This window comes from Budorcas taxicolor, chromosome 20 (genome assembly GCF_023091745.1).
Source record: "Budorcas taxicolor isolate Tak-1 chromosome 20, Takin1.1, whole genome shotgun sequence".
Taxonomy (NCBI): domain Eukaryota; kingdom Metazoa; phylum Chordata; class Mammalia; order Artiodactyla; family Bovidae; genus Budorcas; species Budorcas taxicolor.
This window is the reverse complement of record NC_068929.1, coordinates 35,379,286-35,397,399: the sequence shown is the minus strand read 5'-3', so window position 1 is coordinate 35,397,399 and position 18,114 is coordinate 35,379,286. Positions and strand designations below refer to the sequence as shown.

General features: G+C 42.9%; 1 protein-coding gene across 4 annotated transcripts in view; it reads left to right on the top strand.

Moving 5' to 3' along the window:
- Positions 1–18,114, top strand: part of GHR (growth hormone receptor) — a 293,752-nt gene that overhangs the window by 249,210 nt on the left and 26,428 nt on the right. For all 4 annotated transcript variants that reach the window (XM_052659050.1, XM_052659051.1, XM_052659048.1 and 1 more), the window contains 2 exons: positions 9,825–9,954; positions 17,799–17,959. In XM_052659050.1, the coding sequence (XP_052515010.1) occupies positions 9,825–9,954; positions 17,799–17,959 (291 nt within the window). The remainder of the gene's footprint in view (positions 1–9,824; positions 9,955–17,798; positions 17,960–18,114) is intronic.

The following is an 18,114-nucleotide window of genomic DNA, read 5'->3' as shown; positions in this document are numbered from 1 at the left end:
CTTGATATAAAATTGTCTGCTGTGCCATCATCCTTGGACCATATTTACTGTTCCAGCAAGTGATGATGTTCATTAAGCTGGAACCTGGCACATAAACAGATGTTCAGTGATTGTTGAATAAGTGGACAAATGAATGAATTCATGTTGCATGTGCCTGTAACCCTAAAACTAAAAATCTTTGGTGTCCTCATTACAAAAGACCCTATTTTACTGCATTTGAAACTCCAAACCTTAGAAATGAAATTACATAGAAGACTACATCATCATCAGTGAGAATTAAATGGCCTTGACAAAATTACAAGGAGAGGAAAATAAAGACTCATTCATCATTTGGTTTCTTCTGGCGATAGAAGGCTCCCCTGAGATTTTAGGAGGCTTGTGTTTTTCAGTGACAAGAGTTTTGACTTTGGCAAAGCATGGCTATACTTTTAGGCTTGGATGAGAATATACCCACATGTACTTTTCCCTCCCATTCCTGGCAAAGAACTTGTCTGTGAGAACCAGACAAGAGGCTCCAGTGGTGGGGACAAGCAGGATGTCTTCTGGACTCAGAAGGGAAAAGATGATATAAGTCAGTGGTTCTTGAATTCTTCTGTCCTTTAAAATTGCTGGAGAGCTTTTAAAAATCCAATGGCCAAATAACTAAATTGGCGATTCCGTATATTATCAGTTAAAGTAGAATCTCAAAGAGTAGAACACAGCATCAGTAATTATTTTTAATTCCCCAGGAGATTCCAGCATAAAATGTGCTAACTCTGAGTATAGCCCCTCTGCCAGCCACCTGTTTCCAGGAATTGGGATCATTTCACTAAAAAGAACCTGATAACCTCATTCACAAGTGCTTCAGCTAAGTTTCACTTGGGACATTTTCATATGACCAGGGGATCCAGTAGTCTTTTTTCAAGATTTTTTTTTTTTTTTGACATGGACCATTTTAAAGTCTTTATTGAATTTGTTAGAATTTTGCTTCAGTTTTACGTTTTGGATTTTTGGCCATGAGTGATCTTAACGCCCTGTCCAGGGATAGAAGCCACACCCCCAGCATTGGAAGGTGAAGTCTTAACCACTGGACCACCAGGGAAGTCCCCCTCTAGTAGTGTCTTCTGTGCAGTGAGTAGAAACTTTTTTTTTTTTTACTTTATTTTTACTTTACAATACTGTATAGGTTTTGCCATACATTGACATGAATCCACCATGGGTGTACATGCGTTCCCAAACATGAACCCCCCTCCCTCCTCCCTCCCCATAACATCTCTCTGGGTCATCCCCATGCACCAGCCCCAAGCATCCTGTATCCTGCATTGGACATAGACTGGCGATTCATGCCTAAATTAACAATGCATGCCGTATGCTGAGTCATGTCCAACTCTTTGTGGCCCCATGGACTATAGCCTACCAGGCTCCTGGAATTTTTCCAGACAAGAATACTGGAGTGGGTGCCATGCCCTCCTCCAGGGGATCTTCCTGACTCAGGGACTGGACCCCTGTCTCTTGCATCTCCTGCATTGGCAGACAGGTTCTTTACCACTAGCGCCACCTGGGAAGCCCAGTCTAACTTGTGAAGAACTGTTAAGCTTTTTCTGCAGTGACTATACCAGTTTACATTCCCACTGGAGGTTTCAATTATTCTACATCCTCTTGCTTTATATTTTAATTATTTGATTATATTATCTAAGATGTCCCTTGCTTCAACCAAACAAAAAATAAATTTTACTAAATTTAATGTTAATTGTTTCTTTGACATATTAAAACCAAACTGTGGCAGTTCTATTTCCTAAGTCAGTCATCCTGCAGGGCAGTAAGTACGCATCTTGGAGGTGACACTCCTCTTTCATCTTCCAGCAGGCTACACTGTTAGAACCTGGAGCAGCTGGAACTGCCTTGGTAGATCCCCTTCCCTAGCCAGAGAAAAAACACCAGGGAAAATCGTGCTCCCACCTGCCCACCCAATTTCAAGAGAATTGATGGGAGAAGAGAGAAAGTCTTAGATAGGAAAGTGTGTGATCATTTTGTCCTAGAGAATTGAGTGAAATAATGGGAAAGTACTGTGTATGTGTGTGTGTTAGTTGCTCAGTCGTGTCCAACTCTTCGCAACCCCATGGATTGTAGCCCATCAGGCTCCTCTGTCCATGGAATTTTCCAGGCAAGAATACTGGAGTGGGCTGTCATTCCCTTCTCCAGGGATCTTCCCAACCCAGGGATTGAACCTGGGTCTCTCACATTGCAGGCAGATTCTTTACTGTCTGAGCCACCAGGGAAAGCAATGAGTAAGCTAAATACCCTGGATAAATGCCATGGAGAAGAGAGGAAAGAGGAGAAGGGTGATTAATTAATTACCCTGAATATTAAAATGTAGGATTAATTATGTTCAACCACAACTGTTTCAGAAGGGAAGTAAATACATTTGATAATGAAACTGTTCCATGAAAATTAAATAAAACAACAAAACAAACTTTGGTGAGAAGATAGAGGCTTAAAGGCTAAGAGTACTGCCTGCATAGCTCTGTTTCCTAACACTGCCATACAGATGAGCTATCCACAGGGGCTGCATCCAGTTAAATCCCTGCCAGACCACATGTGCCGCAAATATTGTTCCAAGACCCTGTAAAGTTCACTTTACTTGACATTCATCTTAAAGTAAGTGGATGTTTTCACTAAGTCTTTGTTTTAGTCAAACTTACAGTGTTTTAAATGCACCAAGAATCCATTTTTTAAAGTGTACTAGAATTATGTAAAATAATAAAAAAGAAAGAAATGAATAGTTCAGGGGAAATTTTGTGAACTCTCGCTCTGAACTCTAAGCCATTAAGTGCCTAAGCAGAAGATTTTACAGCTGTGCCTTCCTCAGTTCTGCAGAGAACCATAAAGGAAATCAAGCGTGAAGGTGAATTCCTTACATTTAGTATCGTCCAATGCAAAATACTTTTATTAGATTCTTTGCCAATTTCCAGTGTTAAAGATTTTTTTCCAATAGCTTATACAAATTGAGTGGTCACAGTTTCAGAACCACTTGGTTATTCATAGGTTATAAAAAGCCTACCAGACTTTTAAAACGTGTGTTCTTTGACACTAGATTATCTATGTGCTAAGTTGTGTCCGACTCCTTTCAGCCCCTTGGACTGTAGTCCACCAGGCTCCTCTGCCCATGGAATTTTCCAGGCAAGAATACTGGAGTGGGTTGCCATTTCCTTCTCCAGGGGATCGTCCCAACCCAGGGATCAAACTTGCGTCTCTTGAATTTCCTGCATTGGCAGGCAGGTTCCTTACCACTAGCTCCACCTGGGAAGCCCATTTTATCTCTAAGGCAGCTTAGTTACTTAACAATAGTGGTCAACCAGGAAGTTTACAGATTTCTTTTACCATATTTTGACAGGCTAGCATCCATCAAAGACAAGACATTTATTTAGTAAAGAGGGTGTAAGATGCTCTCGGGTGGAGAAATCACTGAATTTCTGAAGCTCTTCAAATAGATGAGTGCTTTGAAAATAACAAGTGTACTTTGGAGCAGGATGAAGTGAAGTGAAATTCTCTCTGTTGTGTCCAATTCTTTGTGACCCCATGGACTGTACAGTCCATGGAATTCTCCAGGCCAGAATACTGGAGTGGGTAGACATTCCCTTCTCCAGGGGATCTTCCCAACCCAGGGATCAGACCCAGGTCTCATGCATTGTGGGCAGATTCTTTACCATCTGAGCCACCAGGGATGCATGGCCTCAAAGCATTGTTTCAAAAGGGAAGACTCCAGAAAGCTGGGCATGGCGTTCTTTTCCCTCCACCTAAGTGTTTACAAGTGTGTGCAAAATACAGTGCCCCTCAATCCAGAACCTAGTCCCCAGGAAGACCAGCAAATATTTAGGCTTTACAAAAAAATAAAAGGTAACATCTTAGAAACACAATTCAACCACCTCGCCCATTCCACTTATTTACTTATGAAATTCATTTGTCTGTTCTACAAAATTGTTGTCTTTTGTATGCCTTTGCAAGTTTTCATTCTTAATCATATCAATGGCTTTTGTTTTCTTTCCTTACTGTTTATCTATGCCACCCAATTCAAAAGGCAGCTGTCAACTGTCTGTGCTCAGTTATGCTTTGGTCAGAGAGCAAGGTTGTCTCTTCACAAGATTTTGAGCCCCCAACCCCTTTCAGCGGTGATAACAAGTGTCCAGGACTGTTGACAGCAGATGGTCCACATGATAGGCTGCAGTGGAGGTTGTACGTTGAAGCGCACATGGCTGCGGTGTGCCTGCCTTCCCCTCCATGACCTGGTGCTCCAGGAAGAACGTTGTCCTTTCCTTCCAAAGACCCCTTTCCTTCCAGCCTTCCTCTCCCACTTCAATTGGTCCTCTTCTTCCTTCTCTTCTAACCTTGAACCCTCAAGCACACACTGGGCACCTGTATGTGATTTCATTTGGTTTTTGTTTGTGTCTTGTCACGAGTTGAGGATAGGAGAGCATGACGGGTGAGAGAACAGAGGGGAAGAAGGCAAATGACTATTTCAGTGTGCAGCAGCTGCTTGATGTCTGGGTCCTGCCCAGGAAGATTGTCTTCCTCCAAAGGGAGGGCCGCTGGGCAGGGAAGGGGGCCGGGCCAGTCTGGCTGCAGAGTCAGCCATGGTCATTGTCAAAGGCGATGTGGGGCAACCAGCAGGGCCTCCCAGCCACTCTCACTCTCCCAGCGGTCCTTCTGTCATCATAGGACTGAACGTAAATCGACTTTTCAAAACTTGAATAGTAATAAAACTCTCTTCAAGCTTTCTTGAAGTAATAATTTCAGTAAGAATATTAATTTATTTTTAATTTTTATTACCAGTTTATAGTCCACCAGAAATTTGGGCAGGTTTAGCATTTAGATGTAGTGTTTTATACATGTATTTGAAATATCTGTTAGTTCTCCAAGGGTTCATGAACCATTATTATATTCTTTTGAGGCCATAATTAACATTCATATCCTTCTAGCACCCTCCAGAACTTGGCTCACAGGACTAACACCAAGTGTCACTTTTGATCTGTAGTTCTGCTAGAACTGATCAGAGAACCTAACAGATGTGGAAAGCCAACTTTTCAGTGCTTACATATAGCTGTGTTTCTCTACAGCAGTGGCTGTCTCAACCTGGGCTACGTATTTCAAGCAACAGGTGAAATTTTAAAAATCTCAATGCCCATGCTGCACCCCTGCTACATTTGGTCAAGCCTCTGGGAGTCGACCAAGGCATCAGTATCTTTCACAATTCCTCAGTTGATTCTGATGTGCAGTCACAGTTAGGAAATCCTGCTCTTAGGGCTTGCCAGGTTACAGATTACCAAGAGTTTAGTTAAGAGCACATTTGTTTGCTTATCATTTTTCCTTTCTGGGGATTTTTGAGAAGCAAAAGAGAATTATCTAACAAAAAAAGCTACTATTTTTTGCTAGTACTAATAGTTTAGATGAAATCACATAGATTTGTGTTTTAATCCCATCTGCATACAACAGTAATATAAATATGGGCAGCTCACTTCTCTGAACTCCAGTTTTACCCATTTCTAAGTGTAAATAGTACTTGCCTTCTAGAGCTGTTATTAGTGTTAAAGGAGATAATATAAGCATGATATTATCAACATGATGTAATATATAGCATGATGTATGTAAGCTAGCAATAATAACTAAAATAAGTATGTCATTACAGTTATTTTCAAAATGGAACTCCAAAGAGAATAAAAATGAATCCCAAATTTATTGTTAATATTTTTGAATCTTGAGCATTGTTAATACTAACATTTCTTCAGGAGGCAGGACCACTTGAGTGGAAATAGTCATTTGTCTTGCTACTGCTGCTGCTAAGTCGCTTCAGTCGTGTCTGACTCTGTGCGACCCCATAGACAGCAGCCCACCAGGCTCTGCCGTCCCTGAGATTCTCCAGGCAAGAACACTGGAGTGGGTTGCCATTTCCTTCTCCAATGCATGAAAGTGAAAAGTGAAAGTGAAGTCACTGAGTCGTGTCCAACTCTCAGCGACCCCGTGGACTGCAGGCTACCAGGCTCCTCTGTCCATGGGAGTTTCCAGGCAAGAGTACTGGAGTGAGGTGCCATTGCCTTCTCCAGTCACTTGTCTTAGTGAGAATTAACTTAGGATCAAAGGTGGTTTCTCCTGTCCTTTGCAACATTAAGAGATGCTGTAAATGGATAGTGTACTACACTGTCTTTAGGGCTATACTAAAAAAAAATCACGAGCAAGTAGGAAGTATTTCTACTCTAGAAATGACTGCATGTGGCTCATCAGAGAGGAACTCAAAGAGTATTATAACCATCAGTCATCTTCATAGTGAAACACAGGACAAGTTTCTACTGGGATTTTTAGATTTAATAGGTGCTCATTTTAAGGTTAGGCCAGTACCTCTCAGATTTGGAAAAGCTCAGTATGACTCTAAGGAACTGAACTTAGGAGTGCTGAATGTCTTCAACCACAGTGGTAACAGCTGAAGCTGGAGGAAACTAAGAAAAAGAGAAGCAGCCAGCTATACTGCAGTTCTTCTTGCCTCCAAAAGGGAATTTACCCCCTTTCCTATGCTCATTGTGACAAATTCTATTTGTGACTTATATCATTCTTACATTCTTTGAAGTTCCGATGTGCTTAGTCGCTCAGTTGTATCTGACTCCTTGCAACCCCATGGACTGTAGCCTGCGAGGCTCCTCTGTCCATGGGGATTCTCCAAGCAAGAATACTGGAGGGGAGTGCCATGCCCTCCTCCAGAGGATCTCCCCAACCTAGAAATTGAACCCAGGTCTCCTGCATTGCAGGTGGATTCTTTACCATCTGAGCCACCAGAGAAGCCCAATATATTAGATTTATTCCTTATATATCAACAACATTCAAATATTTACTATGGTTAGTATTTTTCCCTATCATTCTCCACATGGACTTAGCAAGTGGACCTGCTTCAGATTCTCTCACAGGGCTGTGCTCAAATTGCCAGTGAGGGCTATGGTCTCATCTGTGGTGTGGACTGGGGAAGGATCGGTTTCCACGCTCATTGAGCAATTGTTTCCCAGGATTCAGCTCTTGGAGGGGTGTTAGACTGAGGGCCTCGACTTCTTGCTAATTGTGGACCAGAGGCCACCCTCAGTTCTTTGCTGTGTGGTTCTCACCACCATGGCAGCTTGCTTCAGCAAAACCGGCAAGAGACTCAGCCAGCCAGCAAGACGGAAGTCAGAGTCTTTTGTATCCTAATCCCAGATGCAACATCCGCTCAGTGCTGTTATATTCCACAGATTCAAGGCAAGTTGCTCAAGGGGAGAACATACTTAAGGTTGTGGAGAACAGGAGGCTGGGATCCATGGGGCTACAGCACCTAACAGCATACACCCAGCCATAAATGAAAGGAAGGAAGGCAAGGAAGAGGCCACAACGAAGAAAAAAATAAACGAGGAAGGCAGGCAATGAAAGACAGACATTTAAAAAAGACCAAAAAAGTAGCTTTGCTGCACTGGTCTACAGCAGGATTCCTCTGTGGGCATGTTATTTCATCCCATTAGCACCACAACTATGAATTTCCTATTTCTTACTTAAAATGGAAGATGATATGGGGCTTTCTATACTTCTGGAGTTAAAAGGAAACAGAATAATCAGGAATAGTAAGTTGAAGCAAGCAAAATGTGTTTCAAATTAATTCTTTTAAGTTCTTTTCCCCCAAGCTAGCAACTTTTTTCCTTCATGTTTCAAGTTTTCTGATTGGATTTATTCTTACCAGTATGTGGCAGGCTTATTGCACAGAGGTTATAGGAACCTGAATGGTGTTTGCATTTGGTGTTCTCTGGTGGTTTCGGCTCAAATGCCAAAATTATATTTTTATTACGTACATTGTTATTAACAGCTGTTTATGTCACTTAAGGGATTCCTGGGTGACTTAGCTAGTAAAGAATCAGCCTGCAATGCAGAAGACCGCAGTTCGATTCCTGAGTCAGGAAGATACCCTGGAGAAGGGATAGGCTGCCCACTCCAGTATTCATGGGCTTCCCTGATGGCTCAGATGGTAAAGAATCTGCCTGCAATGTGGGAGACATGGGTTCGATCCCTGGGTTGGGAAGATCCCCTGGAGGAAGGTATGGCAGCCCACTCCAGTATTCTTGCCTGGAGAATCCCCATGGACAGAGGAACCTCACAGGCTGCAGTTCACAAGGTCGCAAAGAATCAGACACAACTGAGCAACTAAGCGCAGCACAGCACATGTCACTCAACTGTAAAGTGAGGGCAGAAAGTTTAAAAAGAGCTCATCTGTTCCAGCCTCTCTACTGAGGAAGTTGAGGCCCAAATGACTTGGGAAGTTTAAGGCTAAATATTGTCAGAGCTGAGACTAGATCACAGATCTCTCAATTTGAAATCTGGTCTATTTCCTCTCCTCACATTCTGTGCAAAAAAGCAGTCAGAATGTGCATTCCTTCCTCAACATTGCAGGTGTTAAAACATGTTTATTGTTGTTGATGTTAAGTCACTAAGTCATGTCCAACTCTTTGCAATGCTGTGTCCACCAGGCTCCTCTGTCCCTGGGATTCTCCAGGCAAGAATACTGGAGTGGGTAGCCATTCCCTTGTCCAGAGGAACTGCCCTACCCAGGGATCACACCCACGTGTCCTACATTGGCAGGCATATTCTTTACCACTGAGCCACCTGGGAAGCCCTAAAACATGTTAGTTGAGGCTTAAATGTGGTTTATTTAGCACTGATTTTCTGGAAGGATCTAAAAATAACACTTCCAGTGCAACAGCTAATAGAAAAAGGAACTTTTCCAGTAACTCTCCTGTATAATAAAGTGTTTGGCTAACAAAACACACACTTTTTTCATTTGTAACAGATCATACAAGCTCCTATGCTTCAGTTAATTAACACTGACCACCATCTTCAAAATGGGCATGGAAATCAGAAGAACAATTAAAACTGATACACCAACATGTGTTTTGCCTCAGACCTACTGCAGATTTCATAGACCCAGAGGAGTCTGCTAATATCCTCACATCTAGGTGGCTTTCTCCACTTCCCATGTTAGAATTGATACATATAGATACATAAGTTGTTTAAAGTAGGTATCTATTTAATAAGTTTACTGGCTGAATCTTTTAAAAGAAGGCAAACGTTAGTAACTTTTCATCAAAAATTGATAAAAAGAGAAAAGGCTCTGTAATGAATGCTGTGGTCCCCACATGACATCCATTGGGCCCACCTGGTGCCAAGACAGTCATCCATGGTGGGCAGCTGCCACCATGCATATCACTGGGCACATTTCAGGTGCCTGTCTAGGTTTCTAAGAAGTCTAGCAAGGACCCTCAACCCATGTGCAGGTGCAGCCTAGAAGTTCATAGGCATTAGTACCATCCGGACAGCCCTCAGCCTTGGGAGGTAGGAGTTGGCATATAACGCCCTGGCCTTCCAGACAAGGGTACCAGGAAGGCACACTCTGCACAGCTTCTCAGAGGGACCTCTGTGGGGCTGGGCCCCCGCCGGCCACTATGGGAACGAGCTGAATAGCACATGCTTGTTAGCTGTTCTCTGCTCTCCACATCCCTCTCTTCCTTTCCTGGAGTCGCCCTCCTAGTAAACTACTTGTGCCCAAGTCCTCATCTCTAACTCTGGTTTCTTAAACAGCACCCCCCACCCCAAGAAATAATGTTGGAAATAAAGACAAAATGGTTTGTTCCTGGAATCAAGGGCTAACAGAAATAACTGACAACAGCTCTGAAGCTACGGCCCAGAGAAACAGCATTTCTAGAAGTGTGCTCTTGATCACTTTAAATATGTGTCTCATTAGGACCATCCATTACCCTCCTGATTTCATGACTTGTCTTTTTATTCTGCAGATTCTTCCGGGAATCTTAAATTCACCAAGTGCCGTTCACCTGAACTGGAGACTTTCTCATGTCACTGGACAGATGGGGCTAATCACAGCTTACAGAGCCCAGGATCTGTACAGATGTTCTATATCAGAAGGTATGGGCTTCATGCTTTTCTGATTTCTCTCCATGAATTTTCTGATGAAAATGCATTGAGTGTCATGCAGTGCTGGGAATGGAAATAATCTGCTTTGGTGACCTAAATGCATTCACTCATTCATTCATTTAAATATATTAGTTAAGCCCTTACTATATGTTGGGTACTATTTTAGATGCTGGAAATATGGCAGTGATGACACAAAGTCCCTGTCCTCCTGAAGATTAATTTTCAGTGAGGAAAGACAGAAAAAATTTTTTAAAACTTTCAAAAAATTAAATTTCAACTGGTATATGGGTTACTGAGAAAAGTAAAGCCAGGAAGAATGTTAGCACTGTGTAAATATCTGCATGTGCATGGGAGTATCTGAGGGTGAGTGTGTGAGTATGAGTGAGCACGTGTGGGTGCATGAATCTCAGTGTGTAACAGTGGGTATAGTGTGACTAGGCATGGATGGGGGAAAGCAGGTGAGTATGCACGTGTGAATATGTGTAAAAGTGTGGGGTGTATATGGATGAGCATGAGTGTATCTGTAAATGGGAGCATATGGGAGAGTAAACGTGTGAAAGTGAGCATGCATGAGTGTGTGTGCCTGTTGAGAGCTCAGGTGATACCTTAAATGAGGTCTTCAGAGGCCCCTCTAGTGGTACTTGAGAGCAGAGACATAAAACAGGTGAAAGAGGCCGTGTGACTCTCTGAGGGCAAGACTGTACAGACAGAGGAAACTGCAAGTGCAGAGGCACTTTGGCTGACATGGCAGGTTGGAGGAAAGCAGGCGGCTGGCTAGGACAAGGTGGAAGACAGGGAGAGTGACGGAGGAGAAGTCAGAGGGTCAGGTGGGGCCAGACCAAGGCAAGCCTTGAAGGCCACAGCCCAGCCGACTTCCTCTGTGGTGCAGAGCCATAGGGTTTTTGTTTTTGTTTTTTTTAAGATATGTGTAAGATGGTTTGGTTCCTATGTAGAAAATCGACTTTGTCTCTGTTAAATTCCTTATCTTCGATAAGGGACTGTGATAGTTCTCTCTTCCATTTTTACGGGTATTCCGTTAAAGAAGAGTGAAGACAAAGATCTTTCAGTGTAATCACCATCCAAGTCGTGTATTGCTTGCCCCTCACGTGGTATGATTTCCATTTCTGTATATTCTCATGTTGCACCTTTATGCTCTTTAAAATCTTAGGCTCAAGCTATCATCTTCTCTTGTCCACCCAACCCTCAGGGAAGGCCTAAACCAAGAGGCAAGGTTGGTGGAGACCCCATTAAGCGGTGGTCATCAGTCCCAGGATGATGCTATTGGTCCCCCGGAGGAGCCAGGAAACTAAAGGAAGGGGCAGCAGTCAGTGAAGGGAGAGAGCTTAGGGCCAACCATCCTATATTTCAGCCTGGCTCCAGCCCTTGCTCCAGAGCAGTACTGGACAGATTAGTCATTCTGTCCACAATTCAGCCACCTCATATGCAAAATGAAGATAACAGGCCTTGCCCCATGGCTTCTTGGGAGGATTCTATTAACTAACGCATGAAAAAGCCTTATCACAGTGCTTGGTGACAAGCATAGTAAGTACTGAATGAATAATAGCTGCTATTCTTATTATTGTAGTATGAGAATAATTTAAAATACTATAGAATTCCAGTTTCTGGGCTACAAAAGCACTTTTTTTTACTGCCTATGATTATTGATATGCTATATTCCATTTTTAACGCAGAGCTGGGTGCTTAATTTGCAAATAAATACTCTGAATTAACAACCAGGATGGGCCTTACTCCCTGTTCCAGATGTGTGAGAGGTCTCTCAAACATACCCCAAAGGGCACACAAAGATGAGATGCTTGGGCACCAAATGAACTTTTATCCCTGCAAGGCTGATACTGCAGAGGCTGGACTGAATCACGCCAGGCTTCCTTGTCCTTCACCGTCTCCCGGAGCTTGCTCAAACTCATGTCCATCTAGTCAGTGATGCCATCCAACCATCTCATCCTCTGTCATCCCCTTCTCCTGCCTTCAATCTTCCCCAGCATCAGGATCTTTTCCAGTGAGTCAGCTCTTTGCATCAGGTGACCAAAGTATCGAAGCTTCAGTTTCAACATCAGTCCTTCCAATGAATATTCAGGATTGATTTCCTTTAGGATTGACTGATTTGATCTCCTTGCAGTCCAAGGGATTCTCAAAGAGTCTTCTCCAACACCACAGTTCAAAAGCCTCAATTCTTCAGTGCTGAGCTTTCTTTATAGTCCAATTCTCACATCCATACATGACTACTGTAAAAACCATAGCTTTGACTATACAGACCTTTGTTGGCAAAGTAATGTCTCTGCTTTTTAATATGCTGTCTAGGTTTGTCATAGCTTTTCTTCCAAGGAGCAAGCGTCTTTTAATTTCATGGCTGCAGTCACCATCTGCAGTGCTTTTGGAGCCCAATAACAAGTCTGTCACTGTTTCCATTGTTTGCCCATCTGTTTGCCATGAAGTGATGATGGGGCTGGATGCCATGATCTTAGTCTTTTGAATGTTGAGTTTTAAGCCAGCTTTTTCACTCTCCTCTTTCACTCTCATCAAGAGGCTCTTTACTTCCTTTTTGCTTTTTGCCATTAGGGTGGTGTCATCTGCATATCTGAGGTTTTGATATTTCTCCCGGCAATTTTGGTTCCAGCTTGTGCTTCATCCAGCCCAGCATGTCACATGATGTACTCTGCACAGAAGTTAAATAAGCAGGGTGACAATATACAGCCTTGACGTACTTTTTCCCAATTTGGAGCCAGTCCATTGTTCCATGTCCAGTTCTAACTGTTGCTTCTTGAGCTGCATACAGGTTTCAAAGGAAGCAGGTAAGGTGGTCTGGTATTCCCATCTCTTTAAGATTTTTCCACAGTTTGTTGTGAGCCACACAGTCAAAGACTTTAGCGTAGTCAATAAAGCAGAAGTAGAGTTTTTTCTGAACTCTCTTGCATTTTCCATGATCCAGTGGATGTTGGCAATTTGATCTCTGGTTCGTCTGCCTTTTCTAAATCCAGCTTGAACATCTGGAAGTTCTCGGTTCATGTACTGTTGAAGCCTGGCTTGGAGAATTTTGAGCATTACTTTGCTAGCATGTGAAATGAGTGCAATTGTGCAATAGTTTGAATATCCTTTGGCATTGCCTTTCTTTGGGATTGGAATGAAAATTGACCTTTTCCAGTCTTGTGGCCACTGGTGAGTTTTCCATATTTGCTGGCATATTGAGTGCAGCACTTTCACAGCATCATCTTTTAGGATTTGAAATAGCTCAACTGGAATTCCATCACCACCACTAGCTTTGTTCATAGTTATGTTTCCTAAGGCCCACTTGACTTCGCACTCCAAGATGTCTGGCTTTAGGTGAGTGTTCACACCATCATGGTTATCTGGGTCCTGAAGATCTTTTCTGTATAGTTCTTCTGTGTATTCTTGCCACCTCTTCTTAATATGTTCTGCTTCTGTTAGGTCCATACCATTTCTGTCCTTTTTTGTGCCCATCTTTGCGTGAAATGTTCCCTTGGTATCTAATTTTCTTGAAGAGATCTCTAGCTTTTCCCATTCTATTGTTTTCCTCTATTTCTTTGCATTGTTCACTTAGGAAGGCTTTCTTGTCTGTCCTTGCTATTCTTTGGAACTGTGCATTTAGATGGGTATATCTTTCCTTTTCTCCTTTGCCATTCACTTGTCTTTTTCTCAGCTATTTACAAGGTATCCTCAGACAGCTGTTTTGCCTTTTTGCATGTCTTTATCTCGGGGATGGTTTTGATCACCACCTTCTGTACAATGTTATGAACCTCGAGTATTTTAGCCCAAATAGCCCAGCGCCATTTATCTGGAAAGGGTAGAATTGATGGGATTAGGAGGATGCAGCAGCAGGGCTGCACCTAATAGAGGACACGTGTGGGACTTTGCATCACCTGTCTACAGGAAGAGGCAGCTACAGATGCGCTTTCTGGCTCCAGTCACTGTTTCGTGGAAAGCAGTTCCCTGGTACCTCCTGGAACTGTAGAATCACAACTCCCCGTCCCTGGCACACAAATGAAACTGTGACCGGAAGTCATCCAGAGGCAGAGTAGTGGAGGCAGGGAGGATTGGGATGGGGCCACTGCACTCCAGGCCTGGCCTTGGTAGCTAAAGCAACAGGGAATCTAACCAGGTCAGGCTGGTCCACAGGACAGGCCCAGGCTGCCTGCTTGGCTGGCTCTGCTTCCAGCCAGGTGAGCCAGTGGAAGAGGCAGCCAATTCAGAATAGTCCATGCCACCCTGTGACGGGAGCATCTCAGATTCAGCCTCAGAGCTGGGCCGGGACTCTGCAGGAATGCAAATCGCAGGCCCAGTGAAAAGGGGCCTCTGGGAGCCTTTCAGCCTACTCTGCTCTCAGCCTGTTCCTGCAGATGCCTCATTTCCCAAGAAATGGGCACGTGAAGACTAGTCCCCAAAGGCTATATATCCCCCACCCACACAAACACCTCCTCAACAAATTATCCTGGTTTTTGAAAAGAAAGTTTATTTGCCCTGCCAGGTTGCAGAGGAAATTAGAAAGGAAAATGAGCAGTTACTTAAAAAATAAAAAGAAACTCTTAAATATTAAGCCTAAAACACATGATCTGGATGGCTTGAAAACAGTTGCCCTTAGGACATAAATGGGATGATGGTTTGTTTGGGTTTTTTTGTCTTCCAGTTAGGTACCTTTAGGTGGAAAGCACATCTTCTGTTCTTTATTCTGATTTTTATGGATAGGCTCTTTCCAGAATTCTCAGCCCTGTTTCACAAGCCAGTCTGGGAACAAATCTAAAGCATTTAAGTCTTGGGACTAAAAGAAGGAGAGAGTAGCTTTTAGAAATGGGCTTTGGTCATCTGTAGAGAAATTCAACCCAGTGAAGGCAGGCAACAGAGCATCTGTGTTGTGTGTCCATTTGGCGTTTGTCTAAATTTAAGTTTAAAAATAAGTTTTAAGTATGTATTTAAAATAAAATTCAACTTCAGTTAATGAGGGAGGGGGTTGGGAGTTGTGTTTTGAAGTGGCTCTTCCTGATCCATTGTGCTTTAGAGAAGTACTTTAAGTTGTTTGTTCAGTGGAGCTAATGGGTTGGAGATAATCTAAACAGGGTTTTTCATACCATCCCTGTGGGGACCAGGTTGCTGACAGGCCAGAGTTGAGAAACTGCACGCCATACACAGAGCTCATTTCCTATTACCAATCCAGACCTGCTAAGCACTGGCCTGCATCTTCAGAATGTTTTCATACTGACTTTAATACTGTCAATTTGCTAAATACATTTGACTTATTATACAAATTTGATGCCTTAACTATTATATGAAAATCTCATTCCCTAGGCAATCTTATAAAACCATTCTCTTTTACTACACTCGTATTTATTTTTGAAAGTCTATCAAGATAAACTATACCATAGTTCAATGACCTACCTATCCATATTTTTCAATCTTTTTCCTATTCTGAATACACACACACACACAGTTTATCCTTCCTTCTACCCTCTACCCCCTTAATTTTCCCACTGAATCTCCCTCTCATCCAAGGATATGCAACTTTTAAGAGCCTCAACCAGAAATTGAGTAACAGTCCACTGTCCATGTTAATCCCAAGTTCTTTCCAACAGCTGATGAGCAGCTGTCTCAAGGACCCCTTGATATTACATAAGTGTCCTCCTAGTGCCAAACAGACCAGCTTGGGAAACAGCTGTAAAGAAGAAAACGTGTGTCTTCTCCCAGCTTCTCATCCCTTTCTCCCAGTCCCTGCCCTTGCACAGCCTGTGGAGTCCTTCTTGTCTCCTGCTGCCAAGCACCCACTCCCTAGAGTGATGCTCACAGACCTCCACAGCCTGGCCCGCCAGCCGCAAGCACCTTAGAGACACAAAGTCATTCCTTCTCGCTTCTGCCTCAGCCGCACATTACCTGCTTTATGTCTCCTTGACTTGTAAAACACCCTCTCAGCCTAGTGAAGAGTAAGTAAATGTGACCCCACCTAAGTAGCAATTCTAATTTAAGAAAGTTTTGCCCAGTGATTCCACCGCCTCTGTTCCCTCTCTTCCTTCCCCTATTGCCATCTTTTAAACTTTTACCCTTCTTCAAGATTGCTAAGAGTACCTCGCTCACCCGAAGCCGCCCATGAATGGTCAAGGCAATCATTCTCTTTTCTAACTCCAGTGAGCACCACGTATGAACACTTGCCCACTCTGCTTTGTAATATGGTTTCTCAGTCATTCCCCTGAGGCTGAAGTATTTTAGACACACATGACTCCCCTGTATATATCAAGCACAGTATTTTATGTATAATCGATGCTTATGAAACACTCATGTCCTGAATAAAGGAGACAAAAAAAAAAAAAAAGTACTCAGTGGATAATTTCTGAGTCGCCTTCTAGCCTGAAAGTAGGGATCAAGTCCTATTAATCCTTACAGCCACACAGTGCTCGTGTCAGATATGATACCTACAGTGTGCTTGCATAGGAGGCACCCAAAGATGACTTGCTGAATTCACTCAGGCAGGCAGGCAGGCAGATGGGAGGTTGGAGGAGAGCTGTGTCACATTCTCTCACATGTTCCTGCTGGGATGGACTTGAGTCTGAGCCATCTTTTGATTGCTCTGCATTTTTGTTCAGGTCCCCTTGGCAGCTGATCAGGGTAAATCCTTTCCCCAAATTCTGACATCCTCCCCCAGTGACCTTCCTGCCATCTCTTTTCCATTCAACATCAATTCTGCTGTTGTTTTAAGTCACTGAGGTAAATAATGCTTTCTGTGGAATGGGGTGGAGGTGAGTAACTCTAGGATGGATCTTAGATATGGAGGTATAGCTTTTCTGATTTCTTCAGTGTTCTCCATGTGTCCATCTGTCCTCCATGACTTGTTTCATTTATTCGTATCTGATCCAAGATACAGGAAAAGGATGAGCTCATTCTTTGTAGAGAAACTCACAAAGGAACTGATAGGTAAACACATTGATTCAGTACAGCCCCATTTTTGTTTTTTCCATTCTTTTGATATTATAATTAAATGTCCATTCCCATTTACAAAATGGAAAAGAAAAATGCTTTGTTAGTTTGGAGAATTTTTTTAATTTCTGGTCTGGGTTTTAAATTTCTTTGGTTTCTTCTATGAGTAGATGGGGAAAGGCTAGGAGTCCCGTGTTTCTTAAAGGTTACCTGGATATCCAGCGTGTTTGAAATGTTACCATGGCTTTTTGTTTAATTAAGAAAAGATATCAGGAATGTGGGAAGGAGTTCAAAGCATCAGGAAAACTCCCACCCTCCACTGCCAAGCACAGGACAACCTTGCAGAGGAGATGGACATAGGATGCAATGGTTCAGAGTAGGGTGGTAGCTGATGTTCCTCTTCAGGACCATCCACATCTCAGTGTCACTCAGCTTGGAGAACACCATCCATGTGTCGCCTCAGTTTCTTCTGCCATGAGTTGGGGAAATACCTAGGTTTAAAGACTCAGCTGTTCGCTGGGAATCTCTATAGTTTAGGAGTTGATTCTGCAGTGTCTTAATAAAAGAATATTTTTAAACCTCTGTAAGCCTCAGAACTTTCATCTGTAGAATGGGGAAAGTACCCACCAATGAATCACTTAAATTAGGAGCTGGCACCTTATATGCAGTCAATGAAGGGATGCTTTTACTATAGACAGATGTGCCAAAAGGCCTCCTCTCAGTCTGCAGACACTGATCATCAGTCCACAGATGTGCTAGTCCTTGGAAATGGTACCACTAAGATACTAGCTCATAAAATACTTGTGTCCTGGTTTATTGAATCTGACTCTTACGCAGCTTGCTTTGACTTGCACTATTGCATGATTTGGGGAACAATTCTTCCTTTTTACCCTCCATTTCAGGGATATTCAAGAATGGAAAGAATGCCCCGATTACGTCTCTGCTGGTGAAAACAGCTGTTACTTTAATTCGTCATATACCTCCGTGTGGACCCCCTACTGCATCAAGCTAACTAGCAATGGTGGTATTGTGGATCATAAGTGTTTCTCTGTTGAGGACATAGGTAAATCACAGGTTTGTGTTTTATTTGACATGGCTTTAGATTACATAAGCAGGGAAGGCTGCAAAGTCCAAGTGCATGCAAGTAGGAAGACTTTGTCATTGCATTACATTGCATTCTCTGGGTGGATGGATGTCTTCTTTATAGCACTTGAGATA